Here is an 18267-nt window from a genome sequence, read left to right on the forward strand (position 1 = left end):
CATTCAGTGACGTGAGATCTGAGTTTAAGAAAACCACTAAAATTCACAAAATAAAATGTCCTGACATATGTTGGTGTATTAATACATTTGTCCACAGTGGATGTTTTTGACTCATCCCAGAAACCAGGTTACCAATATTGTGGGACCTGTCTCCAAATATACTGCTCAAAAATATAAAGGGAACACTTACACAACACATCCTAGATCTGAATGAAAGAAATAATCTTATTAAATGCTTGTTTTCTTTACATAGTTGAATGTGCTGACAACAAAATCACACAAAAATAATCAATGGAAATCCAATTTATCAACCCATGGAGGTCTGGATTGGAAAACCACACTACAGGCTGATCCAAATTTGATGTAATGTCCTTAAAACAAGTCAAAATGAGGCTCAGTAGTGTGTGTGTGTGGCCTCCACGTGCCTGTATGACCTCCCTACAACGCCTGGGCATGCTCCTGATGAGGTGGCGGATGGTCTCCTGAGGGATCTCCTCCCAGACCTGGACTAAAGCATTCGCCAACTCCTGGACAGTCTGTGGTGCAACGTGGCGTTGGTGGATGGAGCGAGACATGATGTCCCAGATGTGCTCAATTGGATTCAGGTCTGGGGAACGGGCGGGCCGGTCCATAGCATCAATGCCTTCCTCTTGCAGGAACTGCTGATACACTCCAGCCACATGAGGTCTAGCATTGTCTTGCATTAGGAGGAACCCAGGGCCAACCGCACCAGCATATGGTCTCACAAGGGGTCTGAGGATCTCATCTCGGTAGCTAATGGCAGTCAGGCTACCTCTGGCGAGCACATGGAGGGCTGTGCGGCCCCCCAAAGAAATGCCACCCCACACCATGACTGACCCACCGCCAAACCGGTCATGCTGGAGGATGTTGCAGGCAGCAGAACGTTCTCCACGGCGTCTCCAGACTCTGTCACATGTGCTCAGTGTGAACCTGCTTTCATCTGTGAAGAGCACAGTGCACCAGTGGCGAATTTGCTAATCTTGGTGTTCTCTGGCAGATGCCAAACGTCCTGCACGGTGTTGGGCTGTAAGCACAACCCCCACCTGTGGACGTCGGGCCCTCATACCACCCTCATGGAGTCTGTTTCTGACCGTTTGAGCAGACACATGCACATTTGTGGCCTGCTGGAGGTCATTTTGCAGGGCTCTGGCAGTGCTTCTCCTGCTCCTCCTTGCACAAAGGCCGAGGTAGCGGTCCTGCTGCTGGGTTGTTGCCCTCCTACGGCCTCCTCCATGTCTCCTGATGTACTGGCCTGTCTCCTGGTAGCGCCTCCATGCTCTGGACACTACGCTGACAGACACAGCAAACCTTCTTGCCACAGCTCGCATTGATGTGCCATCCTGGATGAGCTGCACTACCTGAGCCACTTGTGGGTTGTAGACTCCGTCTCATGCTACCACTAGAGTAAAAGCACCGCCAGCATTCAAAAGTGACCAAAACATCAGCCAGGAAGCATAGGAACTGAGAAGTGGTCTGTGGTCTCCACCTGCAGAACCACTCCTTTATTGGGGGTGTCTTGCTAATTGCCTATAATTTCCACCTGTTGTCTATTCCATTTGCACAACAGCATGTGAAATTTATTGTCAATCAGTGTTGCTTCCTAAGTGGACAGTTTGATTTCACAGAAGTGTGATTGACTTGGAGTTACATTGTGTTGTTTAAGTGTTCCCTTTATTTTTTTGAGCAGTATATAATTCACAGGGGGAAAGGGGATTTCCTTTTGTCTATTGACGGTTTAAAGCCAAGATGACAAATGCAGTTAGAGCAACTAAAATAGAGTATCTCCAGTGCCGCTCTGATCCTGTGAAGGGAAATGCTACATTATCAGGCTTTAATAGAACTCTCAGAACAGTGTTCCCAAAATAGAGGGGTTTCTATGGAGACCCTTACACTATATAGTACAAAAGTATTTGTATGTGGACACCCCTTCAAATTTGTGGATTTGGCTATTTCAGGCACACCCGTTGCTAACAGATGTATAAAGTCGCGCGCACAGCCATACAATCTCCATAGACAAACATTGACAGTAGAATGGTCTTACTGAAGAGCTCAGTGACTTTCAACGTGGCACCTTTCCAACAAGTCCGTTTGTCAAATTTTTGCCCTGCTTGAGCTGCCCCGGTTAACTGTAAGTGCTTTTATTGTGAAGTGGAAACCTAGGAGCAACAACGGCTCAGCAGTGAAGTGGTAGGCCACACAAGCTCACAGAACGGGATTGCTGAAGCGCGTAGAGTGTAAAAATCGTCTGTCCTCGGTTGCAACACTCATTACCAAGGTTCCAAACTGCCTCTTGAAGCAACGTCAGCAGAAGAACTGTTCGTCGGGAGTCTTATGAAATGGGTTTCTATGGCCGAGCAGCCGCACACCATCCTAAGATCACATGCGCAATGGCAAAAGTCAGCTGGAGTGGTGTAAAGCTCAGTGGAAGCAGTGGAAACTCGTTCTCTGGCGTGATGACTCACGCTTCACAATCTGGCAGACCAACGGACAACTCTGGGTTTGGCGGATGCCAGGAGAACGCTACCTGCCTGAATGCATAGTGCCAACTGTAAAGTTTGGTGGAGGAGGAATAATGGTCTGGGGCTGTTTTTCATGGTTCAGGCTATGGCCCCTTAGTTCCAGTGAAGGGAAATCTTAACGCTACAGCATACGATTCTCTGCTTCTAACTTTGTGGCAACAGTTTGACGAAGGCCCTTTCTTGTTCAGCATGACAATGCCACAGTGCACAACGAGGTCCACATAGAAATGGTTTGTCTAGATCCGTGTGGAAGAAGTTGACTGGCCTGCACAGAGACCTGACCTCAACCCCATCGAACACCTTTGGGATGAATTGTTACGCCGACTGCCTAATCACCCAAAATCAGTGCCCTTCCTCGCTAATGCTCTTGTGGTTTTTTTTTTCGTTTTTTTTTTCTATATTTTATGATATTTCTGGTTAACATGCAAATAAGCATGTGTTCTGTTATGAAATGCATAGCAGAGATTTTCATACACTTAAAACTACACCTGTAAGATTTTTATCTACTCTAATAATGGTGAATTTAAAGTGAAACATCTGATCCACCTGAACTTATTGAGGATCCAAAGTTTCGATTAGACCTTATCGCTTCGTCTGGATGGATCATCTGTCCATAACTGTGCTTGAGTCAAAGGGCCATTATGCTAAGATTGTAACGTTATCTACAGACTCATTCAAGTGCAATAATGAATTGCTACGTTGACACACATTTTCAAGACACATTTATATATTTTCAGTTTGTCTCTGCAGTTGTATTTCAGTAACTAGAAGTCATGTATGTAGTGTTAAGAGCATATCGTCCAGCAGGATTTCATAAACTAATCTTCTGAATGCTGATATTCACTTTGAGGGTTCATGATTTAAGCACACTTTACTTGAATGGTTGTTCACAATGGCTCCATTGCCTATGTTGGAAGTTTTTCATATGTTTGGTGCCAGAAGCTAGACAGGATGCCAGACTGTTTCTGCCATATCCAACTCGCATTGTCATTGTCATTCCAAACAACATGGCATGATACTGACAAATGAGTTAAACCATAAACAGACTGGCATCCAGTCTGGCCAGAAATCTGATTTTTAAACTGTAGCCCTATGAAAGATCTAATGGGGGGCACTATGTGTACAAAGGAACAAGGCACCACATAAAACAAATCCATCATATTTTGACTCTTACTGTGTCTTTATATCTACCTATGTGTTGCATCCAAATCTTTAACTTTATTATGCAGATAATTGATTGTAATAAAGTAATTAGGATTTTTACAAGTGTTTATTATTTAAGTGAATGGGAACATGTGGTTATACTTGTAATTAATAATATATAATTCTTATATATATTTTAGATATTATTTTTACATTTTCAGTCCTTTTAACTTATTGGACTAAGTTCTGTAGTTCTTTAAAACCAGTGAAAACTGATGGGTTAAGCCTATATTAGTGTTACTTGTGGTTGTGTGGCTTAAAAATAGTTTATAACCTGTCACATTGATACTTTTGGGTGAATGGTATCCTATCAGTTACTCCAGCATCTGCTAACATACAATTAGCAAACATTTTGTGTGATTATGTTCAACCAAAAGTCACTATCATACATGTTTTTGGAATGTTATTTCCATGATTCCTTCTTCAAGCCCATGTTCTCTAATTTTCTAACCAATTTTTTTCTCATTGTAATGAAGAACACTTTTGCAGTTTGTTCTAAGTAAAAGAGAGAAGAGAAGCAACCTTTTAAAAACATCTTAGTCAGTCTAATTTGATCCATAATAAATGAGTCTAGTTCAAGGAGATGAAGTTGCTAGCTATCCTTTTTTATCTTTTTTAATCCCTCTACTTTAAATGGATAGTTTGGGTTTTTGGCAATGGGTCCTTTTATCTACTTCCCCTGAGTCCGATGAACTCGTTGATACCATTTTATGTCTCTGCGTGCAGTTTGAAGGAATCGCAATGACTTGAAGTCTATGCTGTTCCCGTCGACTTCCAGTCATTGCACTAACGCTAGTTAGAATTGGCTCGCGAAACTACCTCTTAATTGCCAAAATCCTGAACTATTCTTTTAATGAAACCTCTGGTCTTTGTCAGTGACAGCAGGGGGTGGGTCCAGGCCTGGGATGGGATAGGATAGGATAGTTAGATTGGAGGGGTTAGACTTTCTTTTTTAACTAACTGGGACAGGATTAGGGATTATTGTTGGGATTGTTTCTCAACTCTGACCTTTTTTAGTGCCTGATTTTATTTATTTCCTAATATAAGAACACATCCTTTCATCAGTAGCTCATTATTTTTGGTCATAGTTCAGATAGAAACCAATCTTCCGGTCTAGTTTTAACTGTATATGTTTACAATACACATTACATATAATACACATGACATACACATAGTATTACGTTGTTTGGTTGATCATAAACTACACTATATCCTGTTTGTCCCTTCAACAAATTCACTTAGTGCTGGGTTGAAATGTTACCTGATTACTAATTCAAAAATAGGCTATTTTTCAGAAGCCAGAATAGAATACTTTGATGTCATGTTCTTTGTGCACATAATGTTCCCTACACTGGTTGTATTAGATTCTCTGGCACCATGAATGATTGTTAGTCCTCTTAGTGAGACCCGTCAGTCTACAGTACATGCTCACAAATTCTATATAAACAAAGCTTTTGCTTGAAGGTGGGATCTCTGGGAAGCGTTAATTTTTGTTTTTTCAAACTGAGTCAGAATGGGGGGAAATGGGATATGTATGCAAGTTAATCATGTGTGATTTTGTAAAAATTTTAATTCAACAGAGGAATGTGATCTTAAGCACGTTAATTACAGTGCATTTTGATTTAATTTATTGTTTTGACTTTGTACACTAAGATAGTTCTAGGGATCGTAAGAAAGACAAAGCACTGAGTTTATGAATGAGTGAACAACAGTATCTAAACTGGAGAGTATACATTGCATCATGGATGTCACTGGGTTGCTACACCTTTCACTTTATTCACATTTATAACTCATATTTGTATATTCATATTATGGCTCACAATACTTTTTAAGCACTGCGAATGATCCTACGTATGTCCGGCCCGCTCATTAGGCAGGATTAGGAGGCCGGCAATGGCGGCAGATTGACGAGGGAGGCATTTTCTGAGCTAAACTGACCAAGACGCACCTCCAACAACAACACACAACTTGACCTAATTCTGCCCCAAAACATGACCATTTTTCTCAACCAGTGGCATATGGGCTTTTTAGATGAGCGCTGATGCCACCCTGTGATAAGCAGTGCCCACTTTGGCAAAGTCAGGGGAGCAAAATATTTTGCTTGTCCATTCTCAGCGTGCCTCTTCAGGGTGCTCATCGAGAGACCCCTCGCTGCGGTGTTGCACCAACATTACGTCAATTTTTGACTTAAATCGTGTAGCAAATATAGAATATGTTAGTGTGGTCTTTTCTGTAGCCTACAGGCTGTAGATAAAATGTATGACAATGTAATGACACTGACAGTTTTTACATGCAGGTTTCTCCGATCAAATAGCGTAACCTAAATGGCGCCCAATCAAATAAAAAATGCGTTGTCATGTTAATAACAAACAATTCTAAAAACAGGACGGGTCAAAGAAAAATTGACAATATGAAATGGACACAACTGTTGTCCAGGAGTTTCACCCCATTGTCATGATCAGTAGTTTCAAGTTTGTATCTGTCAATGTTTGACAAACTGGTTATAGCAAAAAATTAAATACTTCTGCATTTCCCGCAGTGTAAACACATTGCAAATAGGCTCACGATAACTCCTGATAAAGTTGGATATCTGATATTCAGAGCTTAAGTTGCCAAATTGATTAGTCACAGCATTTATGACTAATAAAGCCTATGCAACAGCCTGTGTTACTAATGGTCGGCCTACAACATGGATGGGCATTTATACAATTCCATTGTGGCTGTCATGGCAGGCTACACCCCAATAACCACGAGGCAACGTCTCTCTTTCTTCCTGTCTGGACCGGATGTCTTTTTTTGGTGTTTTACAAGTGGTAGGCTTACCACACAGATGGGCATTCATAAATTTAAACCTCAGGCAAAACTGTAGGCTGTATGTCAGTAAGCACGGACCAACACTAATGCCTTTTTGGTCGTCGTCTTTTTTTGTGCAGTCCAAAGTCTGAACTAATCATAGACGTCTATAAATTACATATTTTTAACTTTAATTCAAACCAAAAAAATTGCCTGATTTCAACATCGGGAAAATACATATTTTTCAACGTCCGGAAAAGATACCTTTTCAACATCCTGGAAAATATGCATTTTAAACATACGGAAAATACGTCTTTTCATCTTTCATACAGAACCTAAATTGAACCCAACTTCAACGTCTGGAAAGTATGTATTTTACACGTCTTTTGAACGTCCTACAACCCCTTACAGCAACACTGCAGTAGCAGGTTATTTTTTCCTATTGCATCATTGCAATCTATATGAGGCAGAGACTGCCCACAAGGTCAAGTGTTTCTCATTTCTAAATAATACGACGACAACAAAAAGTTACATCGATACGGGGGACCTGCCTCGAATGCCCTCTTCCCCTTACAAAGACCTGATTGTTCACCTTGGAAAATTATTTTGCCATGGAATCCAATGGTGTTTAGCCTCGGAACAACAAGTGCAGAATGGTTCTCCCACTAGCCAGCAGAAATGTTTGGCAATTGGCATCCAAACAGTCAAGTTTCGGGCCTCTGTTAGCTTAGAGTATTTTTCCAGACACTTCCTGCCATTTCCATGGCAGAGCAGACCTCCATCCTTACAAGGGAATCGTTTTGGTCTGCTACAGCACATGCCAGGACAGGAACAGTGGCCAGGCAATTCTCTACCTGGTGTCTGTTTTTGTTTATGACCTACTTAGAAGCAGGACACTGGTTTGGCCCTGTCTTATCGCTTTAGATGGCCAATTTTGGCTTAGTAGCCAGGTTAGAGTAGTCCAATCTTTTTAGACTAACTTGCTTTGATGCTCACTTATCCCTTTTACTTTTTACCCAACTGATTTTAGAATTCCAGACACAGAAAACAGCTCAAACACTGATGCTCTGAATTGTTACCCACCCAGTGACATCCTTGTCTTCTGGCTAGCATATCTATAAGCATTATGAGAATCGTGATCAGAAATCATGATCAACTATGCTCACTGCATTGCTGTTTGCTCATTCATAAAGTCCTACTGTAGGTTTATTACAGGTTTATAGTGTCAACAGGAAATGACTAAACAGACTATCTGTTATGCACATGCCTGAATCTGAGACCAAATCAACCATAGGTCTTTTTGGTGTCTGCTGTGATACCAACATGAATGGTTGTTGTTTTCTTAACCTTTATTGGTTCCTTCTGATTGGATGCCGGCTGCTTTGACATTGTCTGTTTTCAATCGTTTTTCTCCCTCTTCTTAAACAGTGAGTGGCACTGTAGAGCTCCAACATATTGTCTCATTTTTGCTTTTCTATCCTGGAAGAAAGGACATCTTTCGTCATCCCTGTTCCTTGAAGATTACTCTGCTGAATCTTTCTTCTCTCTTATGCTTTTCCATTTGTATCTCTGTCTTTCTGTCTCTTCCATCTGCATCAAATCATGAACATGGATGTACTGGAAAAACACCTAGCTTTCCCTGTGACCGATGAAGAGTTGGAGGACCCTGAAGCCTGTCTTGTGGACTTTCTTTGTACCGTATAAGCAGAACTTTGATCCTGTGTTGCCAGTCTCTACTCACTTTAGCAAGAATTTAACTGTTATCAGCTTTTTTCGAGACACTGTTAGCTTCACACACACCCACTCACTCATATTTACGTCTCACATACACACACATACATGCACATACATTTTCTGCAAGGTGGACTTGATGACTTGATACCATGATTTTGACCCTGTTCAACATCTCTGTACCTGAAAATCATGTGCTATTTTCAGAACACCACCTTGTATAACTTTTCCTCTTTTTGACTCTTATATATTTCTTTGAGGTCACCGTCAATCAGAATGAACTTGTCCATTATCTCCAAGGACGTGCATTTCTTCCACTCAATGTTTTGCATCTTTGAAATGTATCAACATTTCTGGGATGTGGGAATGACTTTGGTCTCCTGATTCAGGCATTTTTCAAATGTGTGCATATTGATAGTTATTTATCATGTTCTCTTGCGGTGGACAGCTTTACATTTTCATTTAAAAAAAGAGATGTGAGATTTTTATTTCCAGATGCATTTAATTTCAGGGAAAAAATATCTAAAAGGATCAGTCGTCATCTCTCCCTCAAAGAGATAATGGTAGTGAAGATTTGCAAGGTTAGTGTAATAGGCAGTCAGGGATTTGTGTGTGTGTGTGTGTGTGTGTGTGATCCCTGGCTATGACAGGGCGTAGGTTTCTCTAATGCTCTCTTTTCTTATTGCGCAGTATGAGGAACGCTAGTGGGCTGTCCGCCGCTGACCTGGCCCATGCCCAGGGGTTCCGCGAATGTGCTGAGATGCTCTCCAATGCGCAGAACCTGACCCAGACACAGCTTAACGGCTTCTGTCTGAACGGTACCACCCAGAACGGAGGCCACTCCCACCCTCTCATCCAAGGGCGGAGCCTCCTTAACGGGGCACCCAATAGAAAGAGATCGTTTGATAACATGGAAGCCAATCAAATCAAGAAGGCCAGAACTGACGGTAGATTTTTGCAGTTTTAATACTCTATAAAAATAACTTCAACTTGCGAGGGATTATTAACGTATTCCAGTGACTTTTTTTTTAATGACAAGAATTTTAGGGTGATTAATCTCTCCTGACTATGGTTGCAAAGAAAACTGGTGATTTACCAAAGTCACCAGCATCTTCTGCAATCTGGTAATTTTGCTAATTTATACATTAAAAAAATGTATTCATGTTCAGCTCTGGAAAGCATTGAGACCACTGCAACATGATCAGTTTCTCTGGTTTTACTATTTATATGTATGTGTTTGAGTAAAATGAAAATTTGTTTTATTCTATAAACTACTGATTTACTTTTTCACCAGCAGCCAAAATGTTTACAACAAAGACTTATTGACATAGTGAAATAAGTGTGTAAAATATACAGTACCAGTCAAGAGTTTGGACACACCTACTCATTCAAGGGTCTTTCTTCATTTTTACTATTTTCTACATCGTATAATAATAGTGAAGCCATCAAAACTATGAAATGACATATAGAATCATGTAGTAACCAAAAAAGTTTTAAACAAATCTAAATATATTTTATATTCTTCAATGTAGCCACCCTTTGCACACTCTTGGCATTCTCTCAACCAGATTCATGAGGTAGTCACATGGAATGCATTTCAATTAACAGGTGTGCCTTGTTAAAAGTTAATGTGTGGAATTTCTTTCTTTGATGCGTTTGAGCCAATGAGTTGTGTTGTGACAAGGTAGGGGTGGTAAACAGAAGATAGCCCTATTTGGTAAGAGACCAAGTCCATATTAATGCAAGAACAGCTCAAATAAGCAAAGAGAAACAACAGTTCATTGTTACTTTAAGACATGAAGGTCAGTCAGTTCATAACATTTCAAGAACTTTGAAAGTTTCTTTAAATGCAGTCGCAAAAACCATCAAGCGCTATTATGAAACTGGCTCTCATGAGGACCGCCAAATGGAAAGGAATACCCAGAGTTACCGCTGCTGCAGAGGATAAGTTCATTAGAGTTAACTGCACCTCTGATTGCAGCCCAAATAAATGCTTCACAGAGTTCAAGTAACAGACCAAACACATCAACTGTTCAGAGGAGACTGTGTGAATTTTTTATTTAACCTTTATTTAACCAGGTAGGCCAGTTAAGGACAAGTTCTCGTTTACAACTGCGACCTGGCCAAAATGGAGCAAAGCAGTGCGACACAAACAACAGAGTTACACATAGGATAAACAAACGTACAGTTATTAGCACAATAGAAAGATCTATTATACAGTGTGTGCAAATGTAGTAAGATTAGGGAGGTAAGGCAATAAATAGGCCATAGAGATGAAATCATTACAATTTAGCATTAACACTGGAGTGATAGATGTGCAGAAGATGAATGTGCAAGTAGAGATACTGGGGTGCAAAGGAATAAAAAATAAAAAAAAATGGGGATGAGGTAGTTGGGTGGGCTATTTACAGATGGGCTATGTACAGGTGCAGTGATCGGTAAGCTGCTCTGACAGCTGGTGCTTAAAGTTAGTGAGATATGTCTCCAGCTTCAGTGATTTTTGCAATTCATTCCAGTCATTGGCAGCAGAGAACTGCAAGGAAAGGCGGCCAAAGGAGGAGTTGGCTTTGGGGGTGACCAGGGAAATATACCTGCTGGAGCGCGTGCTGCAGGTGGGTGCTGCTTTTGTAACCAGTGAGCTGAGATAAGGCGGGGCTTTACCTTGCAAAGTCTTATAGATGACCTGGAGCCAGTGGGTTTGGCGACGAATATGTAGCGAGGGCCAGCTAACGAGAGCATACAGGTCGCAGTGGTGGGTAGTATATGGGGCTTTGGTGACAAAACGGATGGCACTGTGATAGACTGCATCCAATTTGCTGAGTGGAGTGTGGGAGACTTTTCTAAATTATATCGTCATTGTCAGGGATCGGTAGGATAGTTAGTTTTACGAGGGTATGTTTGGCAGCATGAGTGAAGGATGCTTTGTTGCAAAATAGGAAGCCGATTCTAGATTTAATTTTGGATTGGAGATGCTTAATGTCAGTCTGGAAGGAGATTTTACAGTCTAACCAGACACCTAGGTAGTTGTCCAGATATTTTAAGTCAGAACCGTCCAGAGTAGTGATGCTAGATGGGCGGGCGGGTGCGGGCAGCGATCGGTTGAAGAGCATGCATTTAGTTTTGCTTGCATTTAAGAGCAGTTGGAGGCCACGGAAGGAGTGTTGTATGGCATTGAAGCTCGTCTGGAGGTTTGTTATCAGGCCTTCATGGTTGAATTGCTGCAAAGAAACCACTACTAAAGGACACCAATAATAAGAAGAGACTTCGTCAAGAAACACGAGCAATGGTCATTAGACCAGTGGAAATCTGTAGTTTTGATCTGGAGTCCAAATTTGATGTTTTTTTGTTCCAACTGCCGTGTCTTTGAGACGCAGAGTAGGTGAACGGATTATCTCTGCATGTGTGGTTCACACCGTGCAGCATGGAGGAGGTGGTGTGGGGGTGCTTTGCTTGTGACATTGTGACTTATTTAGAATTCAAGGCACACTTAACCAGCATGGCTACATAAGCATTCTGCAGCGATACGCCATCCCATCTGGTTTGCGCTTAGTGGGACTATCATTTGTTTTTCAACAGGACAATGACCCAAAACACACCACCAGGCTGTGTAAGGGCTATTTGGCCAAGGGAAGTGCATCAGATGACCTGGCCTCCACAATCACCCAACCTTAACCCAATTGAGATGGATTGGGATGAGTTGGACCGCAGAGTGAAGGAAAAGCAGCCAACAAGTGTTCAGCATATGTGGGAACTCCTTCAAGACTTTTGGAAAAACATTCCTCATGAAGCTGGTTAAGAGAATGCCAAGAGTGCAAAGCTTAACACTTTTTTGGTTACTACATGATTCCATGTGTGTTATTTCATAGTTTTGATGTCTTCACTATTATTCTACAATGTAGAAAATATTAAAAATAAAAACACTTGAAAAACCCACACCATAGGTGTGTCCAAACTTTTGACTGGATGTGTATATTAGGGATATTTCATGTTGAAGCCCTCATTTAACACCAATGGTATTCACTAAGTTGATGGGTTATATTTAGGATAATGTTTACAGCTTTGTCATACCCTTTTATTTGTTTGTTGGCCAGAGATGGACACCTGTGATAATCTGAAGTTCCCAAAAAAAGGGCACTAGATGTCGTCTGATAAAATGTTTAAAAGAATACTAAGTTACCAAAATGTTGGTAAACTTTTGAACGTTTCTAGTAGTATAGCCTCCATTTGCAGCCCTATTCCTGACTGAATGTTCTTCTTACCTAATTATGCGTAATAAAACAGAGTGTCATAAAACCTTTCAGATTCTAAAATCCTGTTGTAAAACCATGATTAAACTGGCCTAGCCCATATGAGAAACTGGTAGAATACATTGTTCACTTAATTGTGCAGCGTTAGAACGAGCAGTATGAGGAAGAAGGGGGTGGCAGGGGACTTACCCTTTGCTGTTTGCCAGGCCTCTGATGTTGACATGTAAAAGCATCTGCTTGTTTTATTGCACTTCTGCAAAATCTGGAGCAGAGTTTTGAGCTGTTGCCAGGAAGTTGATACAGGCTGTAGGGAATCAGAAAATGGGGCAGTGGCTGATTTTTATTGCTGAATGATAAAGCCTAAAATTGGACTTTGGACTCGCTGAGTAAGGTTGATTATTCTAGCATGCTAAATACCAATGTCTCCCCTTCTGCCCAGACAGCCTGTGCATGATGGAATGGCCTCTTTGGGACTGTAAAGTATTCTGACCTGTATGTCATTGTATTCTTATTTAGTTGTATTCTAGATGGTTGCCCAACATGCTCATCCACTACCTCCACTGCTCTAACTAGGTATGGGCCTGCCGCTGGGGATGCTGAATGGGTCGGTCTGCGGCGTCGGAGAGTTCCTGATGGAGAGCATGGAGTCAGCGCCGCCGGCAGTGAGCTCAGGTGGGCCAGGACCCTTGGCGTTTGGGATGAATGGGTCTGCGCTGGTGCCAGGCCTGGTGGACCAAGGGCAGGACCAGGGGGGAGTGGAGGTGTCCACACCGGCCCCTAAGGAGCTGGAGATCTTCACTGTGGCCTCCATGCAGATCCCCTGTCGCTGCACTAACTCCTACGCCTACCTGTAGAGACCTTAGAGTGCATGTATTGAGTTGAGTGTTGACCCTCCTAGTGGTTGTATCTTGGTAGAATGTCCATCAGGCCTTCTCTGGCCATGTTCTCTCACTGATTAAATTCATTTTAGTGCCATTGTTGGGTTCTTGGCATGATGATATATTTCCGGTTCTAGAAATAAAGGCATAAATGGTTAATTTATTGTATTCTACATACATGTTATGAAATACATTGCCTTGCTACCATACTTAATTGATAGAGAAACGTGAGTTTTATGTTTTGTTGTTATACCAGTATCTTTGAATGATCCACACAATTCTTTTTAAATAATCTTGTGTTTTTGGCAAAGCCCCTTAGGTTGAGTGACTTCTGTTCTGCACAATTATCCCTCCACGCCCTACATTGCCCAATGGTAACTGTAATAATGTTGTGAAATTCTAATCTACATTTCTTTGATGTAGAAAAGCCCACACCTTGGTAACAACTTACTGAAACCAGCCTCACTTGGTTTACGGAGAAGAATAGGGAGAAGGTTAGACTTAGGTTAGTTCAAATCCTAGAGACTGCACTGAAGTTTCCCTCCGCATCATGAATATGCAATGGCAGAATTCTGACCTTTAGGAAGTTAGACCAGTGGTTCCCAACTGTTTTTTAACAGTGGCACACCTTGATGGGATAGCATTTCACTATTCATTTATTTAGTGGTAATGACCTCTTATTTTATCTGATCCATACAACAAATCTATTTTCTGTGACAAGTGTTTTTATATATTAAATATGGTTTGTTTGAAATAGTTCCTTACTCATGGTTGTTAATTTGTGTGTACTAGAGGTCTTCGTGAATCCAGCTGTACATGAATCCCCGAGACCAGATCTGGGACGCAAGCATGACCGGGTCGAGAATTCTTAATAATATCAAGGGTCTGGGTCGGCTCTGATATGATTGCCTTGGGTATGTGTAATTTTAACTGACTTGTCTGTTAGGACCCACATAAATTCGAACACGAATGCTGCAGTAGAGAGAGAGAGAGACAGAGATATTGTATAATGTTTGCTGCTATTCTTTGTTTTTCACGAGTGGTACGTGTAGCTTGTTGTTGGCCAATCATAAGAGCCAATGTATGCTTGATCCGAAAATGGGGTCAAGGCACCATATAGATGGTGTGACACAATTGCGGAGCCTCCGAGGGCACGCAGAGGCCAAATTGAGCTATACCGCATCGCTGTGCGCCACTCAAATGCGGAGGTCTCCGTATAGCTCCGCGTTGACTTGATTGGTTGACTGTAGGTGAGGGCGGGAGGTCCTGACTTCCTTGACAACTTCCTTCACAACAGCTCTGCGAGTTTGTAACTGTGTAGGACGGGAAAGCGCATGCAGCATCAAATAGTGTAGCTAGCGATTTTAACTAGCTTCTCCCGGTTTGATGCCGTCAAGACGGGTACTAGTACTTAATCATATTTGATGATAAATAACCTAGTTATGGCAGCTATTAGTCTACTATAGCGCAAGTCGGATTGGTTGGTTGCGGTCTCTCCCTCCCTGTTCCCGTGTCACTCATTCACGCACACTCACAGTAGCCTACCACGCAGCATGGCCCCTGCTAGAGCGTCATTTCTCTCTACCTCTTCCCTTGCGTTTTATCAGCTCCGGTTAATAAAGTAGCTAAAAATGTAGTTTTATGTTGCTTCAGGACCGGGTCTGTATCGATCAGGTCTATGCTAGTTGTCCTCGGGTCTAGTTGTCCTCGGTTCTGTTCGGAACGGGTCTGTATATAATTGTATTTTATTTATGCATATCGGGTCCGGATGGGAAACCCCAGGTCCATTTTAGAATGGATCCATCTTTTTGGACCCGTGAAGGCCTCTACCCGTTTAAGAGCGTCCCCGAATCTGCACCAGAAAGAACAAAATGTAGCACTGGTTAAATGTCTAGTTTTTAACGGTTAGCGCAACAAACAAGCAGGTTTCTGCATTGTAAATGTGCAACCAAGGACACAAAGCCATGCTCTGTTTGTTTCTATAGCACAGGCTGTGGTATAGCTAAACTCAGAGCCATATAGTAGGAATTAAATGACTCCGGCTAAGCTTAATGGTTTTCACAGATTAAGTAAAATGATACAAATGATATAACCGACACTAGTGCGCCAAAGTAAAAATTCTATGTGCATTCCACAGGTCCCGTTTTATAAGTGCGTGTTGGGAACCACTGAGTTAGACATCCAGTACTGCATTTAGTGGTAGCAATGTTGTTGCACCACTTTGGCCAATAAGGGGATAAAGACAGAATTTGTCCATCTCATGTCAGAATGAAGAGACTACTAGAGAATGTTCCTGCCCTTAAAGTAAAAATAAGGGAAAGCATATTTTGTTTTATTTGCTTTTTTTTATTCCCCCTGAGAAAATCTACCTTTTTGGACATTTCTGGTGGTGACTCTCTCATAGCTATTTTTTTTTATATATATACAAGAACTCCCTTGTTATGCCAAAGCATATCTTTACGTTAATGTTTAAAGTACATACATCTTTACTGTGCAGCTTTTCTGTATTATGTGAGCTTTTAGGTATTTCCAAGGTGTGCTATATGGCCTGACTCTGTCCTATTAGCTAGCAGACTGGAGACTTTGGTTGGATTAGCCCCTCCTAGTGCCCTCATCTTCTCTCATTCTACTTTTCTAGGAAAGGACTTTGTACGCTTTTCTGTATAGCCTATCTATTGTGTCTGGTGTTGAAAATGGTGTGTTTATTTGGACTGTTTTTCTAAGTTTTTGCAGCTTTATTTGGCTTGTGTTTTGTTGTATTGCTTTGCTAACTGCAGTAATGACAAAATGTAGACGTTGATCTATGACAAATTAGCTTGATTAGTAGTGCTACAATTTTTATAAAGCAAGACAAAGCTACTCTTGCCTAAGGCAATTTTTTTAAGGAAAAATAGGAATCTTCATAAATGTATTGGTCACAAACTTTAAATCCCTCCCTGCATACATCTGCTTCATGACAATTTTTTGGTCAAGCAATCCTCTCAGCAGTACTATTCAGTCTGTTCAGAATCACAAATGTTAATGAGTAGATGGCATATATTGATGCAAATTAGAGCTGATGCTCAGTGTGGAGTAGTTTTGTATGGTTTAAACTCATTAAAGGTAATTATTTTGAATAACATTGATGGTGGGGCAATGATTTTTCTCTTAATTTGTTACTTTCTCATGCACACAAAAAATGATCTACAATCGTCTGAAAACACAGAGAAGCAATATTATTTCATATTTTCTATAGTTCACCTGAATAACTGAGTAGTTTAGTGCCCTCTAGTGATATTGAGAAGGCTGTGCAGCCCCTCAATTGTGCCGTCTCATTTCTAAGGATTATGCTGTCATTTAGATTGTCTTGGCATGATGGCTAAACCAATGGGAGCGGGGAAGGGGGTGGAACTAGGGGTGCGTTCGTAAATTCACTCTGGCTATCTACTCCCATTTCAGAGCACTCTCATCTGAGTGTACCAGAGTGCAGAATAACTTATGAATTTACGAATGCTCAACACCCGTTGAATATGGCCGGTGTCAGTAAACGACTGCAAAAAAAGCATAATTAAGTTGTTGCCAGCAGCACAGTTAGTCGCCAACACTCTGGATAACATGGAAACAGCCTAACCAGCTCTGCTAGTGCGAGTAAAATGGTCAGAGTGGGGTGTTCTCTCATTTGTGTCTGGAAGTAGCTAGCCAACATTAGCCAGTTAGCTTGGGTGCTTGACTAAAGATGTTAGGTCAGAACGCTTGGGTCAACCCTACTCATCTGCCAGATCGTCCAGTGTGCGCTCTGAACGCTCCAAGAGCAAAACTCTGAATTTACGAACGGGCAATTTGACAACGCTCTGAATTTACGAACACCCAGATCGCACTCTGGCACTACAGAATGAATTTACGAACAAATCCCTAGTGCAGCGGCGAGCAGGGTTTGTGTGTCAATGTACCCTGGAAGAGTACTGTACAGTGATGTAACACAATATTGTGAGGTTTACTGGAACCTATTTGGCAATCTGTAGTCAGGTTTTCCGTTAATGAAATGTTCATCTCCATCAGTAATAGTTGTGCAAAATCAATTCTTAAATCTTTGCTCATCTGTGAGCAGGAAGTTTTGGCCCCGCACTGGCAAAACCAGCATTGAAATAATTTTGACCAGGTGTCCCATTTCCAATGGCAGGTGACCCTCTAGCAGCAGGTTTAGGGTGTGAGGGGACCGCGTTGAGCGGCTCTACCATCGCCCCCGCCGACATCGTACACCACCACATCTACTGGGATACAGCGGAGCACATGGTTGCTACTGGTAACGCAGGCAGCCAGGTGGAACACCAGATGTCGGTGAAGGCAGAGCAGCAGTACTACCATCAGCAGTATAACCATGCCCTGCTCAGCACCATGCACCTCTACCACGGCTCCTAAGAAGTTGGAAGGACCCCGTTGTCAGGCCGTCCCTCGGTTTGCCTGTCATTTATGCTTGATGTAAACAAGCATTCATACGCCTTAAAACCATGGAGTGAGTGGTTCCTTTTTCATATGGTCATTGTGATTTTTTTTTATATATCTTTTTATGTAAAGGGAAGGCCCATCCCTCTTCTAAAGGAGGTGTTTCGTTTTTGGATATGAAATGTTCTGTAGAACAGTAACTTGTTTTGTAATGTGAAAAGTTGATTTTGAGTGATTAAAGAAAAATGCATATAATGCATTCTTTTGATTTTCAACTTAATGTTTATTAAAAAAAATTAACTGTTCAGTTATCCTGTAATTAGTCATGTACTGTTAATTTACCCATTGATCTAGTTCTGGGGCTAAAACTAGTCTGAATGTAAATTCAAGTTTTATGTTATGTCAATGTATTTTTTTCTGAGTAATGAAACAATGCCTCAACCTCTGTTTGAA

General features: G+C 41.5%; 1 protein-coding gene across 2 annotated transcripts in view; it reads left to right on the forward strand.

Annotated features, from left to right (window-relative positions):
- LOC106582137 (ankyrin repeat domain-containing protein 10) overlaps positions 1-16513 on the forward strand; it is a 34588-nt gene extending 18075 nt beyond the window's left edge. For both annotated transcript variants that reach the window (XM_014164906.2, XM_014164907.2), the window contains exons 4-5: positions 8958-9214; positions 13088-16513. In XM_014164906.2, coding sequence (XP_014020381.1) covers positions 8958-9214; positions 13088-13368 — 538 coding nt within the window. In that variant the 3' untranslated portion in view covers positions 13369-16513. The remainder of the gene's footprint in view (positions 1-8957; positions 9215-13087) is intronic.
- Positions 16514-18267: the final 1754 nt, after the last annotated feature.

The sequence above is a fragment of the Salmo salar genome, chromosome ssa21 (genome assembly GCF_905237065.1).
Source record: "Salmo salar chromosome ssa21, Ssal_v3.1, whole genome shotgun sequence".
NCBI lineage: Eukaryota > Metazoa > Chordata > Actinopteri > Salmoniformes > Salmonidae > Salmo > Salmo salar.